This window comes from Propithecus coquereli, unplaced genomic scaffold, assembly GCF_000956105.1.
Source record: "Propithecus coquereli isolate 6110/MARCELLA unplaced genomic scaffold, Pcoq_1.0 Scaffold119, whole genome shotgun sequence".
Lineage (NCBI taxonomy): Eukaryota > Metazoa > Chordata > Mammalia > Primates > Indriidae > Propithecus > Propithecus coquereli.
This window is the reverse complement of record NW_012135969.1, coordinates 23,914-43,532: the sequence shown is the minus strand read 5'-3', so window position 1 is coordinate 43,532 and position 19,619 is coordinate 23,914. Positions and strand designations below refer to the sequence as shown.

Sequence of the window (19,619 nt, the reverse complement as noted above, 5' to 3'; positions counted from 1 at the left end):
AACTGATAGACAATACAGCATAGTGTGGTCAAGTGCTGTAATTTGAGAATTCCCATACCCCAACACTATATCCTTGTACTGTAGTTTGCGAAACAATACATAAAAAGTTATCACTTAAAGGTGATCACTTGGTACTGATATGTTGCCATGATAAACACAGATAAAAGGACCGGTACTGACTGATTTTATGATGGTCATCCAGATGAGACCCAATATGTGCATGTTAATTTATTTTTAGATCAAAATGCAAATGAAAAAATGTAATAATTTCCAACTATATCCCAGGGGTCTGTAGACTCCATCTTAAGAAAGGCTAGGAAGGTGGTTTAGTTCCAGTCTGATTTGCACACACATGGAAACACACCCCACACCCACCCACCCAGCCTCTGCCTCTCTGATCATAACTCCCCTGACTCTCTCATCTTCCTCCTCTTCCCTTGGTTGCCCTTGACCCACTGGCTACCTTGCTTTTCCTTCAACATACCAGGCCCACTCACCCTCAGGGCCTTTGTATTTACTGTTCTTCTTCATAAAAACTCTTTCCCCAGGTATCTGCACAGCTCTCTTATTTCCTTCAGGTCTTCTAAGGGAGTCCTTCTGTGGCCATCCTTTCTAAAATTTCAACCCTCTCTGCAAATCATTCTCAAACTCCAATTCTTCAACCTTTTTATCTCCCACCTCTGCTTTTCTAAGTAGTTATTACTATGTAACACGATATATATGTAAAATTCATATGCTATTTTATATAATAACGTATTTAAAATTAGGCCGGGCGCGGTGGCTCACGCCTGTAATCCTAGCTCTCTGGGAGGCCGAGGCGGGCGGAGTGTTTGAGCTCAGGAGTTCGAAACCAGCCTGAGCAAGAGCGAGACCCTGTCTCTATTAAAAATAGAAAGAAATTAATTGGACAACTAAAAATATATAGAAAAAATTAGCCGGGCATGGTGGCGCATGCCCGTAGTCCCAGCTACTCGGCAGGCTGAGGCAGTAGGATCACTTGAGCCCAGGAGTTTGAGGTTGCTGTGAGCTAGGATGACACCACGGCACTCTAGCCCGGGCAACACAGTGAGACTCTGTCTCAAAAAAAAAAAAATTATATACAATTAACTCATCTGGTTATTGTCTACCTTTTCCACTAGACTATAAGATTCATGAAGGCAGTTATTTTGTCTGATTAGTTCATAACTATAGTCATCTTGGCCTGGAACAGGGTCTGGTACGTAACTAGTACTGAGTACTTGGGAATCAGACAAATCTTCTTTAAGTCCCAGAGTAACAGCTTGAGAAAGCCCTCAACATTCAGAGTTTCAATTAGCAAAAAAAAAAAAAACCACAAAAATCAAAAAATAAAACAAAAAAACTTCATCTGTAAAATGAAGGTAATGTAAGTACCTATTTTATATGAAGATTATGTGAAAGCAACCTATAAAATGCATACACCCTGGCACAAAGTAAATGATCAATGTATTACAGCTGTTATTTCATCATTGTTACTAAGAATCAATTATTTAAAGGTAGACTTTGGCTAAATTACATTAAATAAGCACTGCATAGCCAGGTGGCAGGGTTGGGCAGTTCATTTCACAAACCCCATTCTCACTGGGTATTTAAGACTTCAGGGAAAAAAAGTGGCAAAACCGTAGTGGTGGGGGAGGTTTGGAAGCTGTAGATTCACGTGTCGGTATCAGACAAACATAAAATTACAGCTACATAAGGCATTACTCAACAAGGTCTCCATATAACTACAGTACTACCAATATTTGTAGTTTATCTGGCAATTTACCAGATTTTTCAGTTTTCTAGGTATACTACCTTTTATCACCTACAAATTTTCTCCTTTACATTATTTATGTCTTTCCTTTCAGTAAGCTGCCTGACAACTGTAAGTTTTAAACAGGAATAGATACTGAATTTTATCAACTATCTCTGCAGCATTAACTGAAATAATCTTCCTTTCTTTTCTGAGTTAAATGCTGTTTAGGCACAGAAGACTGCCTGTGGGGAAAAAAATGCTTTGCTACGTTTCATATTAGAATTGTGCTAAATTTGTAAAACGAATGGTTAAGGTTTTACCTATCCTTCCCCCATGTCCCAGAACTAGGTTTTACAATAAGGAAATTATTTGTTTCCCAACTATTTCAAAGAAATTTTTACCCATAATCTCATGAAGTCTGCGATTCCTTTTTGTAGGTAACATTATGACAACTTTCCAAATTTCTTCCTTTGATATGAGTCATTGAGACTTTCAGTTTATAAACACAGTATTTCATTATGCCTTGCTAGTCAAATAGAATTAGTTCCTAAGTATGGATAGTGAGAATTCTGAAAGTCTCACTACAAGGACACCTACACAAAATTATCTTTTGATTTTAAAAAGCTCATTCTATTTTTATTGCACTTTTTCGTTGCCTAATTCTGCGAACTGGCATTTTCCACCCTTTTTTCCAGATTAGACTTGCAAAAGAATAGTTTGTGTTAACATTTTTTGCCTTGTCTATTTTCTAATAATTATTACTTGTGCTTTTATTTTATTTCCTCCTCCTTGTTTTAAGACTTGTTTTATATATTTTTCTAATTTGTGATTAAGACTTCAAAATATGGGTTTTTTAGTCTGTTTTATTCACTAATGCATTTCAATTGTCGAGAGTAGGTGTTCAAGTATCTATTGAATGAATTGAATCTGCCTCTGAGTTCGGCTTTGCCATCATGGCTTAATGTTGCTATTTGATAATTTGCAATTACATATTTGATGTTTCTTTAACCTAAAAGTTATCCAAAAAAAAATTACTTAAAACACACATTTTTAAAATTTCCCAAGCAAGTAAAGGTTATTAGTGTAATATATTAATATTAATTTCTAGATTTATTTTAAAGAATGTGGCCTATATACATTCTACTTCTTGGAATTTACCAAGGTTTTATCTATGTCTCAAGGATCATTTTTCCACCAAATAGCCCATGACTATTTAAAATGAATGTGTATTTCTGAACAAGTACAAAACTTGATACACAGTTTAATTGTAGGCTACTATGCTGCTGTTAATTCCTCCTTGAATTCAAATAGTTTTGCTTCAGATACTTTAATGGCATCTTATTTAATTTATAATGATTCGAGATTACACTTTCATTCAATCTTTAGCTTTAAACCACTATAAAATGAAACTCTTTGTCATAATTATTTTCTGCTTTTTAAAAATATTGAATTCTTTCTCAACACAGTATTCCTGGCAAAAAAAATTAACGAATGAATAAAATATTGAATTCTACTCTGTCCAATATTATCAGGTCTATCCTTGTCCTTTCTTCTTTGGCCTTTATTTCATGTATCCTTGCTCATCTTTTAATTTTTTTTACCTTTTGTCGCTTTTGTGGTAATTTGATTTTAGGTATGTTTCTCATATATGTATAGGGTTTTTTTTCTCAATCTTTACAGTCTTCAACTTTAAACATGGTAATTTTAACCTATTCATATTAATTGTGATAAAAGGAGGTCTGGCCTTGCCTTTGTAAAAATTATGTTCTTTGCTGTTTCCTTGACTTTCTCTATGACTTTTGCCATATAGACTGTTTTCTTTGCTTTCTTTACTTCAATTATTTGAATCTATATATTCCATTTATTTGCTGCTTCTTTTACATTTTTAGTAAGCATACTTGAACCTATTTTTCTCTTATTGGCAATGCCAAAAATGAAGTAATATGTTTGGATGCATCTCACAATAGATTAGAAGTTTAGTACGGTTTCAAGTATTAATTGAAATTGGTATTTTATAGTATGTAGAGTGCCAAATACAGAATATAACAGATTTCCTAGACTGGTTGTTTAGATGTAAAATGGTAATGCTGGATGGATGAATACCTGGCTGTACCATCACAGGTGTTCGAATAATTGCCTTTCCTAGTGTTGACTGTTGGAGTGGTGTTCTAATCACCGTCATACCAGGGCGGATCTGAGGCCCTGTGATTACCTATAAATGACACAAAGGACAATGAATTAAAATGTTTTTAAAAGATTACAGAATGATGGACTTAGAACACAAGATCTTTAAACATTCTATATTGACAGAAATGTCTATAGAAATGACAGAGGCTCTTAGATATTACATTTTAAATTATATTAAGCATCAGAATAAAGATGGAATTTTGAGAGAAAATCTAATTTAATTCAAATGCTATCATATAAAATTCCTTGTCACTGATACCAAGAACAGCCTACAGACTAAAAGGAACGAACAAGACCCAGCAAGGCTCTGCTCTTTAACTAGTTGTCACAGAAAAATGTTGAGTCCTACCTTCTCTAGGCTCCAATTTACTCCTATAACCGAGAGTAAATCAGAAAGCAAATGTTCTGTCATAGTTTTAAGGGGGAGACTAGAGAGCACGTTATTTTCAGTTTTACAGTTAGGTTCAGAACATTTTCAAGTTTGCAAACTTTAAAACTTTTCCATAATACAAGTACCAAAGAAATGATGTATTCAATATGTGCACATATCAGCTAATAACAAACCATTCAATATAGTGCTGTAGATTATATTTTTCATTCTATTTCTTAACTAGGCTGCACAGCAAGCTTCAGTGGTCCAGTGCTGTCTATTCTTTCATACAAAGGAATTTTCTTTATAAAAATCCTAGAAAGCAATTATTTTTACTTATAAACTTACTAAGGTGCTATTAACTAAATGTTAAAAATTCATACTTCATGTATCATTTTTACTTAGATAAGAAATGGATTTACTTACAGAACAAATAGGTTTATTCCAAATTAGTACTTTATCACAGATTAAGCAAAAGGAAGCAAAATTAGCTGGATTAATCTTGGAAGAGGCCATTCTAAAAACTTCAACCTGATGTGCTCAACACTTCAAAACAAAATAAGTCTGTACGAAATCTTACTTGTGAAGTGCTTGTGGTTCCTCCAGAGCCTGAGGTATTGGGCCTAATTGTGACTGTTGCTGTCCTGGGCTGGAATGAAGTAAAGGTTTGCTGACTTGTACCTGTACTTGATGGAATGATACCCAGGACTTTCTGCTGTACTTGAACAACACCTTAAAAAAGATGAAGAAATGATTAACAACTGTCCCTTCAATGAAAAGCATTAAGTGTTGCTTGGTTTCTGAGGAGAAACTACGTGTGGCAGGGTTTTATAGTGGGCTACACAGAATGTGAGATCCGAGGACTGAAACCAGTGAAAAGGAAATGAAAAATAATGGCAACAGTATGATCTGGCAAATGTGAATTAAAACTCTTCACATTTCCCTTACCTCCTTGTGTTGCTGGCACATTTACAGCGACAATCTTGCTGTTTGCAGGAAGTGGCAGTTTGGTAATTACTTTTCCTGCCATAGTGACTGGATTGCCTGTAATTTGGAACGTCTGACCTGTGCTGGCAATGGTTGTAGCAGATGTGGCAGCTGTGCTGGTGGCTAATGGGGTATAAGACATTTAATAAGCTTTAGATTTAAAATAACCAGCAACGTAGTGACTTCTAGGAAAGGCACCAATGCATGAAATGTGGCTCATTTTGTATTTTTAATAAAAAACATTCCTCTCCACTCAAAGTGAACCATGTAAATGTTGAAAGTGAAATAATGTAAGAGAGGAGTTTGCTAATGTAATATTCTGAACATTATCTGTAACAAACCAATTGTTACAGCTTGTTTGCTCAATAATCTGAAAAGAAAAACAATTTTCTAAAGAGATGTTTCATTTCAGTAGGTGAAGGACTGAAAATTCTTTTTCCTGAATGAAAATGATCTTCTATTTAATCACAGTTGTATACCTGAATTTGACTGGCCTTGCTTAACCCATGTAGCAAAGGTTTGATGGAAGTTCTTGTTTTGCTGGAATGTTACTGTAGCTGGAGATCCAACTTTAGTAGTCAGTACCATTTTGGTTCCAGTTGTAACTGAGCCACTTATGGGGGCCACCATAACTTTTGGTGCTGGAGAGATGGTACTGGTTGTACTATTTGTTGGGGAAGTAGTGGAAGTTGCAATCACTGTAGGCTTCTGCTGCTCCAATCGTTTCTAAAAAAGTCACGGAGAGAAAACATGAGCCAAAATAGTTCCAGATAAAAACAATACCATTCTGCAAGAAGTCCAGACACAATTTCTCTAACCCTAAGAAACCACACTCAATTTCTAAGATATTTTACTTCTGAAAAGAAAATATGCCCATATAAATTTACCCCTGAATTTAATGTCTTGATGAAGGCAATGTTTTCATGTGTCTATACCACATGTATTTCATTAAAATACTAAGTTGTTCATAACAGAAAATTGAAAGTAATCAAGTTTTTCTAGCCTGTGCAAATATCCAAGCTTTCAGATTGAAAATAAATAGATGCAGGTAATCTTACTGGAGACAGGAACACCATGCTGCTCAGTGGTGCGATTCAAAGCAGAGACCAAATGAAGGGAGCTGTAAAAGGTTTCTATTTACTGTAATGTTGACTTATCCAATCATAAAGAGCATGTCAATAGCAAATATCACTATTCGAGTTGGCAAACCCGTAATCAAGCAAGCTGAAAATTATAAAACAATTTACTAGACTTCTTATGTTATTCATTCAAACACTTTTACAGAAAAATACTTTAGATTATTTTATACAGAGAGGTATAATATTGATCTTTAAACTACAGGGTTATTAAAGATAATCTGTATATCTTTTATTGCAGACTGCTACAATTTTCTAACAGCTTATCAACAGTGGTCTGATGAGTAACAGTATAAGCTCGCACACGTAAAAACAACAGGTGAGATTTACTGCAAACATGGTGGTAGATGCTTTAAGATGAGGAAACTGAGGCTCAGAGAGCTTGTGTAATTGGCCCGAGGCCACAGAGCTCGCTAATGGTGGAGTTGGGATGTTTACTAAGATTAAATTCCAATGCTGTGTGGTTTCCTATCATTGCAAATTGCTTACCTATGACATCACACCCATCGTTTTTTTAGGACAACTTTTGTATACACCTTATGTACTTGAATATGATATAAAGTACTTCACACAATTTCTCATTTCCCAGAAGAAAAGAAATTTAGTTGTGAATACTTAGAGACATCGTTGATGAAATCAGTTAAAAAGGAGGCAAAGAAACCGAACACATATTTAGCAGTTATTTACTGGGGGATAAACCTTCAAAATTGAAGTGCTGGCTAGCTTTACAAATAAGCATTTTAAAGAACTTTTAAGAAGTAATACTTTAGGTTACATTGTGGAGATGACAAAATACACTCATAAGTGAGAAATATTAATAAAACAACTAGCCAGTTGTTACATGAATAGATATGTGTGCTTGGGGATAAATTTCCTGTGACAGCATCATACATAGAATCCAAAAGTGCTGTTATGTCCAATTTGACGTTAGTGAAGATAAGGACCTATATATAGTAAGCCAAAAGATATGTAAGAATTTGGGAAAATGTTTTATAAAATGTTAGAGAAAAAAATAGTTTGAGACAAATAATTTGGTTAACGTGATTTTTAAATAGTCTGTTTCACCTATGTACTCAAAGTTTATACATTCAAGTTGGCTAAAAACTTTTATAATATGTTCTCAATAGAAATAAGGGGTAATCACCTTTTATCTGGGTCTAAAATTCCCAGCCACATATGGTACATTATTTGCAGTATGAACATGCTAAGAAATCAGCAGCAGCTTTATAATCATTGATGACAACAAACTCTTAGAGAGCTTTAGTACAATCTGCTTTTTCACAGACTACAGAGATTTTCCAGATTGGAATTTTGCAGGAAATAATTATTTCCAGAAATTACCCATGAAATTATAAAGATAATAAATAGAAATCTTATTTCACATGTCCTCCAACTATATACGCTGTTTACAAAACCATCGCTTGTTGTATCCACAGAACTATTTTCAATTAATAAAAACCAGGTATACGTGAGATACATTTTAAAAAACCCACATGAATATATAATTAGTGTGCTCTTGGTGTTCAGGAATTGGGCTAACGATGTAAATTTGTTGTCAGGTAGGACCAGTACCAACTCCCCACCGGCTGGACAGCCAATTGCCACTGTTTTAGGGGACTCCTCATTTGGGCCTTGAAGTCCTCCCCCTTCTTCTGTTCACTAACCTTAGCCTGTTGCTCAACTGCTTGTGCCTTTTCTTTCTCCACTCTGCAGGAAAAAAAGGAGGAACTTATCAGAAACTACCCTGTTAAGCATCTGGCATCTAATATAAGTGAAATCTGGCTTTCATATCATACAAAGATATGAAATTATTGCAATTTAAAAATATTTAAGATAATTGGAAATTAACAAATGGATAGTAACATATTAAAAATCAGAAACAGGACCTTAATAAACTATAGAGAGCTAGCAGTCAAAATCAAAAAGTGGAGTAAAATTAACTAGGATGTACTGAATAAACCATCAAAGTGATAACTCTTCAGTTCTGAAGTGATAAAATCTTCAAATATCTGACCAGGTGTTAACCATTTCCTTACCTCTCAGCAAACGCCCTGATCTCCCATAATTCCAACTCTTCTTCTGCCACCCAGGTTTCGATAATAACAGGGCCAGTTTGCTTGGGCGTTTCTGGTCTCTTTGGCCGCAATGCACTTGATCGAAGGCCTTTCCTCTGAGGTGTAGGTGTTTCTTTGGAAAAGAAATCAGAGTATTTTAAAAGCAATATTGCTTTAAAAATTAGAGTACTTCTGGCATCTTCTATCATAAAAAGCAGTGGTTGGCAAACTTTTTCTTCTTAAAGGGCCAGATGGTATAGACTATGCAGGCCAGATGGTCTCTGTTACAACTACTCAACTCTGCCTTTGTATCAAGAAAAGGAGCCAAAGATAATAATTAAGTGAGTAAATGTGGTTGTGTTCCCATCAAATTTTACTTATAATAAAAAAGCAGGCAGTGGGCCAAGGCTCATGGGCCATGGTTTGCTGACCTCTGATATAAGAGGCATATGAGTCTTTATACAATCTGCTCCCTCTGCCTGGAACACTATTCTTAGCCCCAGGGCCCCTCATTTCACTCTTCAGATCCCAACTCAGATATAACATCCTTCAAAGGCCTAGAATGCTCCTCTCACAGTTAGGCTGGGTGTCCTTGCCACATGTAATATATATTTTCCCATCACAGTTGGACAAGGGGGATTTGAGAGTTGCTAATATAAAGGGAGATCTGAAACTAAAAGAATAGATAAAACCTCCTAATGATAAGATTTAAAAAAAAAATCAGGGAGGGATAAGCCTCGAAACCTTCCCATATGTTCAGGGTACAGAGAAGCAGTACAATCATAGGGAAGCAGCAGAAGGAAACTGAAATAGCAGGACCTAGATGGTACAAAGTGATACAAGCCAAAGAAAAGTGATTCAAGGAGACTGCACTGGTTTGCATCGAAGGCTGTGTGGTCAAGGAGATTGAAGACCTGTCAGGATTGTCTTCTCCCATCTACATCTCTGCCTATCGACAGAGATGACTGTTTCTATTCCAGGACAACACTGCTTTAACTAAACTAAAATTTAACATCTGCTAGGACAGGTACTGTCTTATTGTGTTATTTTCAAAAAGGCCATTCTCAGTCATTTGTTTTCTAATAAGAACTTCCGAGTTAATTTAATCAAGTTTCGAGAATTAAATGTATGTATTTGGGAGAACTAGCTTTTATAAAACAATATGTTTCTATCTATTCTATCTAAGGACATCATTTTCTTTTTACACATTTCTTTTTCTTTCTTTCTTTTTTCACTAAGAGACGGGTTCTCGCTCTGTCACCCAGGCTGGAGTACAGAGGCATGATCATAGCTCGCTACTCCTACACTCAAGTGATCCTCCTGCCTCAGCCTCCCAAGAAGCTATACATTTCTTAGATTTTTTCCTAAATATTTTTATTGCTTATATAAAATTATTGACTTTTATTTACACATTTTCAATTTGGAATCCACAATGAACTCCTTTCAGCGTTAATACTTTTGGTTCTCACAAATTTTCTAGGCATTCACAATTACCTGCAAAATAGTGTTAATCTTGCTTCTTTTCTGGTATTTACCATTTATTACTCTTTTTTATCTTATTGGAACACATTAACACTTGATATTATAATACTATAACCTTGTCTTTGCTTCCTTGAGAACAGGGGCCAAATCTCATTCTTCTAGATACACTTGCTACTCAACGCCTATTCTACATGTGGTCTATAAATGTTTCCTGAGTAACTCTAGATTATTATTATATCTACCTGAGCACTGAAGTATTTCACAATAGCTTTAACTCTTGAGTCAACAAACTTTGACTGACCACTTACATGTCAGACTCTGCACTAGGTGCCAGGACTACAACAAACCAGACAGACTAGGTGGCTGCCCTCTTGGAGCTGATGGTGTGGAGTCAATCAATGCCTCACATTTTAATTATAAGAGGTATTATCATGGTCCATGCTTGGCATAATACCTGTAGGCATCAACATGTGCCTAACAGAATCTTGATATGTTTATTACTTAAATATCATTTTAAAAATATAGCAGTTATGAAAAATGTTTTTCATAAGTTGAACACAGTTATAGGAAACAATTATAATCAAATTTCAATTCATAAAAGATATGGCTGACAGGTCAATAATGGAAGAACAGAATTCTTTCCATTCCTTACCTTTTGGTGCTTCTGGAACTCCAATGGGGCAAATGATTTTCCTGATACAATATTCAGATCGAATGCCATAAGGACCAACATCTCGCCTCTTAATTATTTCAGTTGTTGTGATTTCACTTTCAGATGTTTCTATGGTGATTTAATTCACAAAGTATTAATAACCACCTAAAATACTCAGAGACTAAAAAGGTACAACATCTGGTGTTTTAAAAAGAGACACGTGGAAAATACTTTTGGAAACATTTGATTCATTAATGACTACAGGATCACTGCTAGACTGCGACAATACTTCCTCCTCCCTGAAAATTTCTAAACTGAACAAAATGCTGCTGGGCACAGCTTAGCTCCTGGTACCAAAACTCAGTCAAAATAATAAAAAGCCTAAGACAGAAGCAACACGCACAGGGTTCTAGAAGTCTTAGTTTATGACTTATACTCTACAATAATAAACTATCTTTAAAAAAAAATGTAGACTGGTTCATGAATAAGTGACTCACCTTATAATGTGAGCCCCCCCATGCCTCTCGGGTTTTATAGCATGTGTTGTATTTTAGCAAAGCTGTATTTTTAAAATACAAGCGTTTTATTTTAATAAATAACAAAAATTAAAATTAAGTGAATGGTCACTTAAAATTAAGTGAATGGTCAAGTGATTTTATCTTTTAAACTTAAATGAGAAAGTAACCCCCATTACCTGTCCGTGTAGTCCCTGCTCCTGGAGGAGCCTTGGCTGCCATGTCATCCCATCTCAGGCTCGCCCACAGTAACCGTAGCATCAGGCTCACTCCAGCTAAGGACTTCACGGTCTGCAGTCTGTATCTGAAAGAAAAACCCAAGAAATTCATATATATATACTTACTTACACACACACACACACTCTTTTACTAAACTGAAGGATTGTGTTCCTTGTCCTCATTATGACTTCAGTATTTATAATATGGTTTTGTTAAGACTTTGGTATTATATGTCCCTTTAAAAAAGAACTTTTTTGTTCATAGGCATAACATGCATCTATCACTTAAAAGGGGTCTATATTCACTTTAAATGCCATATAAATTTATAAAGTGTGTCCCACAGTAAGGTTGATAAGGCAATTAATTTGTGAAAATTTTATAAATTTAACTCAATTCTAAAATGTTATGAAAATTATGAAGAGTAGACACCGAGAAATAAATGTTACTGAAAGAGGAGTTTCCGAAAAAGAAAAATCATAACTGATTAATTTTTGCTAAAATGAAAAACCTAGACATGTTTAAATTTTCTCAAAAGGCAAAACAAAAACACCTTAAAAATCTAATAAGATTTTTCCAAATTGACAGAGAATTTTGTATCCAAATGGTGGCTCTTCAAAACATGAACTACTGGATGATGAATACTGCGAATACTAATAAAACTTTGACATTAGTATTGTTTTGCAATCCTACAACGAATAATGTTAGAAAAAGGTAGTACTATATTAGTTACTAATCAGGAGACAAAGAAATCTGTGTTTGTGGGTTTTTTTGTTTTGTTTTTCTAATGCCCATCCATGTTTGTGTTTTCCTAAGCTTCGTGTATAAAGTCATTGAACATTTTAGACATTCTTTTAAAAAATAATACTAAACACACATTTCAAAATGAATTTATTTAACTACATGAATATCATGTCCTAAAATGGAATTCACTATAAAACATTTTAAAGCAGCCTTAGGCTGTCAGTTCTCCATTAGGGTCTTTGTGTAATTAAAATACTTTGTTGACATTTCTATACTACTTAAATGAATACATTGTTGATTGCAGTGTAGATAAAGCCTATAAAATGAAAATAATTTTCTCCTCTAACAGATGTAGAAGGTAAATCTTAGACAACGTTGTATTTGAAAGGTAATGCTTTCTATTATTAGTATTCCCTTGGAAAAATGGACAATGTGAGAAAGACAAGGCTCTAGCCAAAAAGCTCTTGCAGCTTTTTAACGTCCCATCTCCCCTTGTGACACCATGATTTTCTTCGTTGTGTTATTACACTATAAATCATCTAACCTGGAAAGAACTCCTAAATTAGAGGAAAAATGTTAACTAATGCAGGGATGCCCCAAAAGAGGGCAAGTGTCTGCCGCTTTCAGACCACCCACAGAAATTCCTAGGGAACTTCAGTCTCACGAGAGAAGGCAGATGAACATTTATTTGGAAAGAAAGTTCATCCTCATTCTCTCTCTTCTACCCCCAATCACTCTTTATGGTCAAATAATAACTTTAAATCATCCCTATTTTAAAACTGAAATAACACCAGGGAAGGAACACACCTCATGCATTACATTGGCCTGCTCAATCATTCCTGCAAAAATTCTTTGAGTGTCTTCTGTATGTTAGACTATGTTAAAAGAGCTGGGGACATAGAAGTGAACTACATCTGTCTCTGTTCTCAAGGAGCTGTAAGAGAGAAAAGTATAAGGGAGGGACATCTGATTTGGCTCAGGGACAGGGATCAGAGTTTTGCTGGAGTCTCAAAGGACAAATTAAGGGTGTGAGGATGGCTGACTGAAGGTGAGGGGCACATATATGCTAAGCAGGGAAGTGTGTAAGAGCACACACTTGTTCCCAGAAACCATATCCAGTGTGTTATGGCTGGAGGGAAGGGGTGTGGAGGTACAGAAAGAGATGAAGCTGGCACGAGAGAGGAAGGCGTAAGCCAGAATGTGCTGCACTAAATCGAAGGATTAAAGAAGAGCATTAAAGGCTATGTATATTAAGTCCTCTGAGATTTACTCAGTATTGGATGGGTTGTAAAGACAAGTACTTCTTGTGGACGTGATCTACAGGTGATAAATGCTTTCCCATCCTTTCCCTGGCCCTCCCTGCAGTCGCTAGCAAGTCCCTTAGCTCAGTCAGAATGTCCATCCCCCTGTGGCAGCACTGCGGAGGACAACTGCCAGTCCAAAGTGATAATGAAGCACAGAGTCAGGGCCTGGGGAAAATGGGTACGTGGGAACAGACGGCGTGGAGGGAAGGAGGTCCTAATGAGCCTACGAGACAAGTTTTCAATATTCTTCAGCCTTATCATTAGATTAATAAAGATCATACATGTGCCTTTGGCGCTCTTAGCCCCTACTCTAATCACCAGACACATTTTATTTAAGTGTTAGTATAAAAATATATTTCACATGCATGTTTTTTTAATAGCAATATGTTTTTTAAAAAGGCATTCTAAAGTCAAGAACAATTTATGTATTTACCCATGCCTCCATTAGATAGAAGAGATTATGCTTCTCTAAAATTTGTTTCAGCAAATTAAGATGTTAGCATATATTTGAGGGCAATATCTGTTTAAAATGTACAGGAAGGTATTTCCTTCCATTAAAAAAATGAGAAAACAGGTAATACAAATTGTGCCACAGTGCATATTAAAACATGATAATTCAAGGCTCCTGAAACTCAGCCATGCAGAACAGGGCCCTGAGCAACACTGGATCAGGACTGGGGCCTAGTTCTCCCGGAGAGTCCAGAGGAGAGTGCTTCCCAGTTGAGCCTATCCTCCATTTCAGAATACAAACGAGCAGAAAGGTTGGCCTCCACAACTGCCAGGTCATTTTAATTAAAGTATTTGTACATAGTAACTTTTCCAGTGGGAAAGAAGTTACCTGCAGGACAGTCAAGGATACATTTTGGGACCGCTCTCAATGAAGAAAGCAGAAAAGTGCAGAGTAATCCTATAAATCCATGAATTGTAATGAAGAGTTCCTTGATTCCCTGCAGGATTCTGCAAATCCTTCATTGCAGGCCCTGCAGAGAAATTGTACTTTTCAGCTGTCTCTATTGAATGTGTAATGGAGTGATGATACTTTATTTCAAATCAAAAGATGAGTTATAAAAAACTTGGTCAAACAAGCTATGGTCGTATTAATAAATGAATTCCTTTATAGAGAGCACTTATTTACATTCTTTTTTGGTCTACTAATAGCTGATTGTCATATAAAGGAAACAAAGTGTGATTTTTAACTTAAAGAAATTGGAAACATATTAAAAGACACAGAGAAATGAAGTCTAAAAAGAAATGAAGTTTGCTTAGTAACTTGCTGAAATAATTTCAGATTCCTAGCAAAATCTAACTGCAACTAAGATCAATGCTGATTTCTAAGTATGTTCCCAGAACTCTTATCTTTTCAATGTTTCTGTCCCATCCTTCTCAATTATAAGGGTGAAAAGATAAAGACAAGGACAATGAAAAAGGTAAAAGCAAGGACAAATATGTGAAATGTGATATAGCAAATAAAGTACCAGACTGGGATTTACAAAAACTGGGCACTATTCCTAACTGTCTGTAGCTGGACGTAAATTATTGCACATTTACAAAAGATAAGAATTTCTAAGATCCCTTCCCAATATAAAACTATATGATTACACAACCGCCAAGGCTACATACTTATGACTTACCCCCCAAACCTAAAGTGCCCAGAAAACTTTAAATTAGGACTATTTCTGGGTTTAAAAAAATTCCTAAGTAATCTAGATACTACCTGTTCATACATAAAGTAACAGAGAACTCCAAAACAAATGCTTATCCTGCAAATAAATCACATCAGGAAGATTTCCATATTATAATGAGCCTCATGAAATTTATAGGCATATTTCCTTATGTCTTATGTTTTTGTGAATTATCTAATAGAAATAAAATACAAATATTCCATCCAGCAAGTTGGTGAATATCCAATTCTGTGATTATCTTGTTCCCAGGGCAAATATATGACAATAACTTGGAAAGTTCGACCACAAAAACAATCACATTTGACATGTTCCTTTTTTTTTTCTTTGGAGACAGAATGAGACTCTGTTGCCCTGGCTAGAGGGCAATGGCGTCATCATAGCTCACTGCAACCTGAAATTCCTGGACTCCAGCGATCCTCCTTGCCTCAGCCTCCCAGGTAGCTGGAACTACAGGCGTGACTCACCGAGCCCGGCCGACATGTTTCTTCTGTCTTGTGAAAGTTACAACTGAATTTCATTTTAAAGGATTCCCTTAAATTTTAAGTCTTTAAACATTTTTCCCTAAGTAAACTTTAGTACCTACCAGGTGGCTGAGCTTGAAGCTTCCTGTATCTTAATTCCATTACTAACTTTGGCCATTAAATATATGCTTCCCTGTCTTATCTCTACTATCTCATTTTTGAAAAAAATAATTATTTGATATTTATGAGATAATTATTTTAAAACTTTCTTCCTCCCCCAAATACATTTTAAAGTACATACCTCCAAGTGATACCAAAGGTTGGTCTAGGAGAAGGATATGGCCATATATCCAAAGCAGGTTTTGCATTGTAATTAAAATATGGGACTTCTCGGATTCCTCCTTTTCTGGCCAACTTTTTTAAGTCATCATTAGGCAAAACAAATATGCTCTTCTTGCTGCTCTTGGTAATAAACTTTCTATAGGATGGCAGAGCTGTACCTGAACGAGTCTTCTTTGGTCTTGAAAATTTCATCAGTTTCACTTTGTCTCTTGTGGAATACTCTTTGCTCACAGTCATGGATGTTACCAGAGTGCCTCCTGCGGTGGTTAGGGAGTCTGTCACTGTCGTGGTGACCACAGTTTTGCTCTGTTCCTTAACAGAGATGATGTCCACGCTGCTGCCTGTGGAGGGCGTGGAAAGCTTTGTTACCGTTGTGGTGGTGGTTGTGACAGTGGATTTGGCACAATTTTCTGTGGAAGACACCACAGTTTGCTTATCGCCTTTTTCTACCTTGATCACAGTTTTTGATTCTGTGGCCACTGTGGATGTCATTGTGGTGACTTCTGTGATGACTGTTTTTCTTTTAGATTCTCCATTGACATTTTCATCTCTGTTGGTGGGCAGACTGTTTTCATCAATAAAATCATTACTGAGATTGGATTCCTCTCCAGAAGTAATAGGTGATGGAGTAATTTTCTTAACTTCTAAGGTTTCAATTTCCATATCTTCTACCTGGTTCACCAAACTGCTTTTTGGGCAAGATGGTGGAGGCGTGGTAGTCTGTGTTCTGTCAGACTCTTTGGTTGATGGCAGGGTCTCAAGGCTATCTTGGTAGTCACCTTCAGCATCTGAAGAACTCAGTAAACATGATTTTGTTTCCGAGTTGTTTTTTTCACTAAAATCTTCCATGATGACATCACCATTAATGAATGGTTTTATAGCAGATTCTTTAACAGTCAATGACTTAACATCATTTTCAGGGATTATTTTATTTATATTATTAACCTTTGGTTCAACATGACCACTTACTATTTTACTCTCAGAGTTTTCCTTCAAGCATTCACCTTTCAAATATACTTTAGGTTTATTATCTTTTCCATTTATTTGAAATGTACTTGTTTTCTGTCCTTTCTTTTCAGACTCTCGATTTTCATTATTCTTTTTGTCAGTGATATTTTTTAGATTTATTTGATCAATATGTTTATTAATTGGTTTCTCTTCCAACTTCTGCTGCTGACTTGGTTTTTTACCATTTGCTTCAGTTACCTTACCCTGCAGCCTGTCATCACACTTTCCAGTGGACTTAGCAGAAACAAACTCATATTTCAATGGCTCCAAGCCTTCAATACCTTGTTCTTGCGTTATGAACTTCTCAGAAATACTTTCATTGCTATTCTGAACAATCATATCTTCTTCACTGCTATCTTGAATAGACATAGTATCAGAACTATTTTCCAAAGTGCTATTATATTCAGAGTCACATCCCAGTTTTCCTTCAAAGTCCATTGCTTTTGAAAGAGATGGGGCATCTCTGTCACTGGCACTTTTGGGTACTGATGAAAGTAAAGTACTCTTAGAAGAAGAAAGAATGGTGTCACTATCCTCCTGTATGAGTGGTTTTTTGTTCTTATAGATCAAAGTACCAATATCATCTGAATTGGCTAGTTTAGAGTCATCAATAAAAAAATCATTTCCTTTTGTTTTAATCTTATTGGATTCCTGGCCTTTACTGGCAGGTTCAGAGAGATTCTCTTCTATGTCATTTTCAACAGAATTTTGTTTCTGACAGTTTGTCTCTGGGCTTTGAATGGTGACATCATCTAACACTTGATCTTTTGGATAAAGTTTGTTTGTGGTATGACTAGGACCACTGAGTCCAGGAACTGAGGAATCACTTTGTGAACACCCCTGAATTGAGTCCTCAGATTTATCATTACTTGCATTAGGGCTTTGCTCTTGTCTAAGTAAGTCACTTTGACACCCTTCTTTTGCTTTTGTTGTTACTGGTGACTCAGAGAGACTTTTCAGAGAACCTGCCGAAGTCTTTCCCATGCCCTTCATTCCACCCTCCAACTTCATTTTTTCAAGGCGCTGTTTTTCTTCCAGTGTAAACTGTTTAATTCTCCTTTCAAGAAGTCCATCTAGTTTGGATGATTTTGTTTTCCTTTTATAACTAGTCCTTAGGTGAAAACCCTCACTGACATTGACTACATCTACTTGAGAATTTTCCTGACAATTTATATGTGACTCTGTTTTCACATCATCATCTATTTCCATTGGTTCTTCCTTGAAAGATTTATCATTGTCGGAATCTAAAAGTTCTTTTACATCTGTGAAAAAAAAGACATTCACAGAAATGTAATTTTTACGCTGAAATGAGGAATTCATGAGACTATTTTTATTTCAAAAAATACCTATATTTCTCATTTCCACTCTAGAGCTCAAATATAAATATCTATATATATCAAAGTTCCTGATATATGATTAAATTGGTCAGTGGACAGGGGTAAACTTTATAAAAGGTTAAAAAATACACATATTCCAAATATTTAAATATTCTGATTATTATCTAAAAATGATGGAATACCATAATGAAAAAATTACTTAGTATGTGACAAGCTATTGTATACCCCAATACCTTCATATATGATTATGTATAGTCTTTTAAGGTTATAAAATATCTTTTGGCACATACATTATCTACTTCATCTAGTTTTTAAAAAACTACTTTTTACAAAAGGCAATGTAAGTTTCTGAAAAGGTTAAACACAGAGTTACCATATGACTCAGTAATTCCACTGCTAGGTACATCTCCAAGAGAAGGGAAAACATATGTCCACAAAAAAACATGTACACGAAAGTTCATAGCAGTATTATTCATAATAACCAAAAAGTGAAAATAGCCCAAATGTCCACCAACTGATGACCAAATAAAATGTGCATATCTACACAATGGAATATTATTCAGAAATAAAAAGGAATAAAGTACTGATACATGCTATCACATGGATGAACCTTGAAAACATGCTAAATGAAAGAAGCCAGCCACAAAGGAACACATATTATCTGATTCCACTTATATGGACTGTCCAAAATAGGCACAGCCATGGAGACAGGAGGAGATTGGTGGGCTGGGGGCATTTGGGGAGGGATTGGGAAGTAACTGCTACTGGGTATGAGGCTTTCTTTTGGGATTATGAAAATGTTCTAAAATTGACTGTGGTAATGGTTGAACTTTGTGAATATACCAGAAACCACTGAATTTACACTTTGATTGGGTGAATTATATGGTACATGAACTATATTTCGATAAAGCTTTTATCAAAAAAATGCAGTACCCTTCCCACTGTGAGAACCTGATCCAGTGCACTGTCACCCCCAGGCCGCCCTCCACACTCAACTCTCTTACCTGGGTCCTTCTTCTCAGGGATCTTTGAGATATCCATTTCACTTTGGTCGGGCCCTTTTGTAGCATCTGAATCTTTTACGTCGTCTTTCTCAGAATCAGGCTCTGTTTTTATTTTTGGGGGGCTTTGTGGACTTTTTCTTTTATCTGATTCATCCATCTTTTCATCCATGTTATTTTTGGCTAAAATTAACCAAGTACATTATATGGTAGTTAAAGGTATTTCCAGCATTAACAATTTACTTTAATAAATCTAGTTTAGTGGAAATAAGTATTTTCCAGCAAGTTATATTTCATATTTTCTAAAACAAAACAAGACAAAAGTCGAAGGTACCATATACTTTCCTGCAAGTCTGGCTGACCTAAAGTACACAAGGATCCACTGAAT

General features: G+C 35.7%; 1 protein-coding gene across 1 annotated transcript in view; it reads right to left on the bottom strand.

Annotated features, from left to right (window-relative positions):
- BPTF (bromodomain PHD finger transcription factor) overlaps positions 1 to 19,414 on the bottom strand; it is a gene marked incomplete at its 5' end in the record, with an annotated part of 49,086 nt that extends 29,672 nt beyond the window's left edge. Inside the window, 9 exons of the mRNA XM_012659505.1 lie at positions 3,857 to 3,965; positions 4,891 to 5,042; positions 5,777 to 6,023; positions 8,098 to 8,140; positions 8,470 to 8,620; positions 10,622 to 10,750; positions 11,316 to 11,440; positions 15,845 to 18,155; positions 19,235 to 19,414. Of these exons, the coding sequence (XP_012514959.1) occupies positions 3,857 to 3,965; positions 4,891 to 5,042; positions 5,777 to 6,023; positions 8,098 to 8,140; positions 8,470 to 8,620; positions 10,622 to 10,750; positions 11,316 to 11,440; positions 15,845 to 18,155; positions 19,235 to 19,414 (3,447 nt within the window). The remainder of the gene's footprint in view (positions 1 to 3,856; positions 3,966 to 4,890; positions 5,043 to 5,776; positions 6,024 to 8,097; positions 8,141 to 8,469; positions 8,621 to 10,621; positions 10,751 to 11,315; positions 11,441 to 15,844; positions 18,156 to 19,234) is intronic.
- Between the last annotated feature and the right edge of the window lie 205 nt (positions 19,415 to 19,619).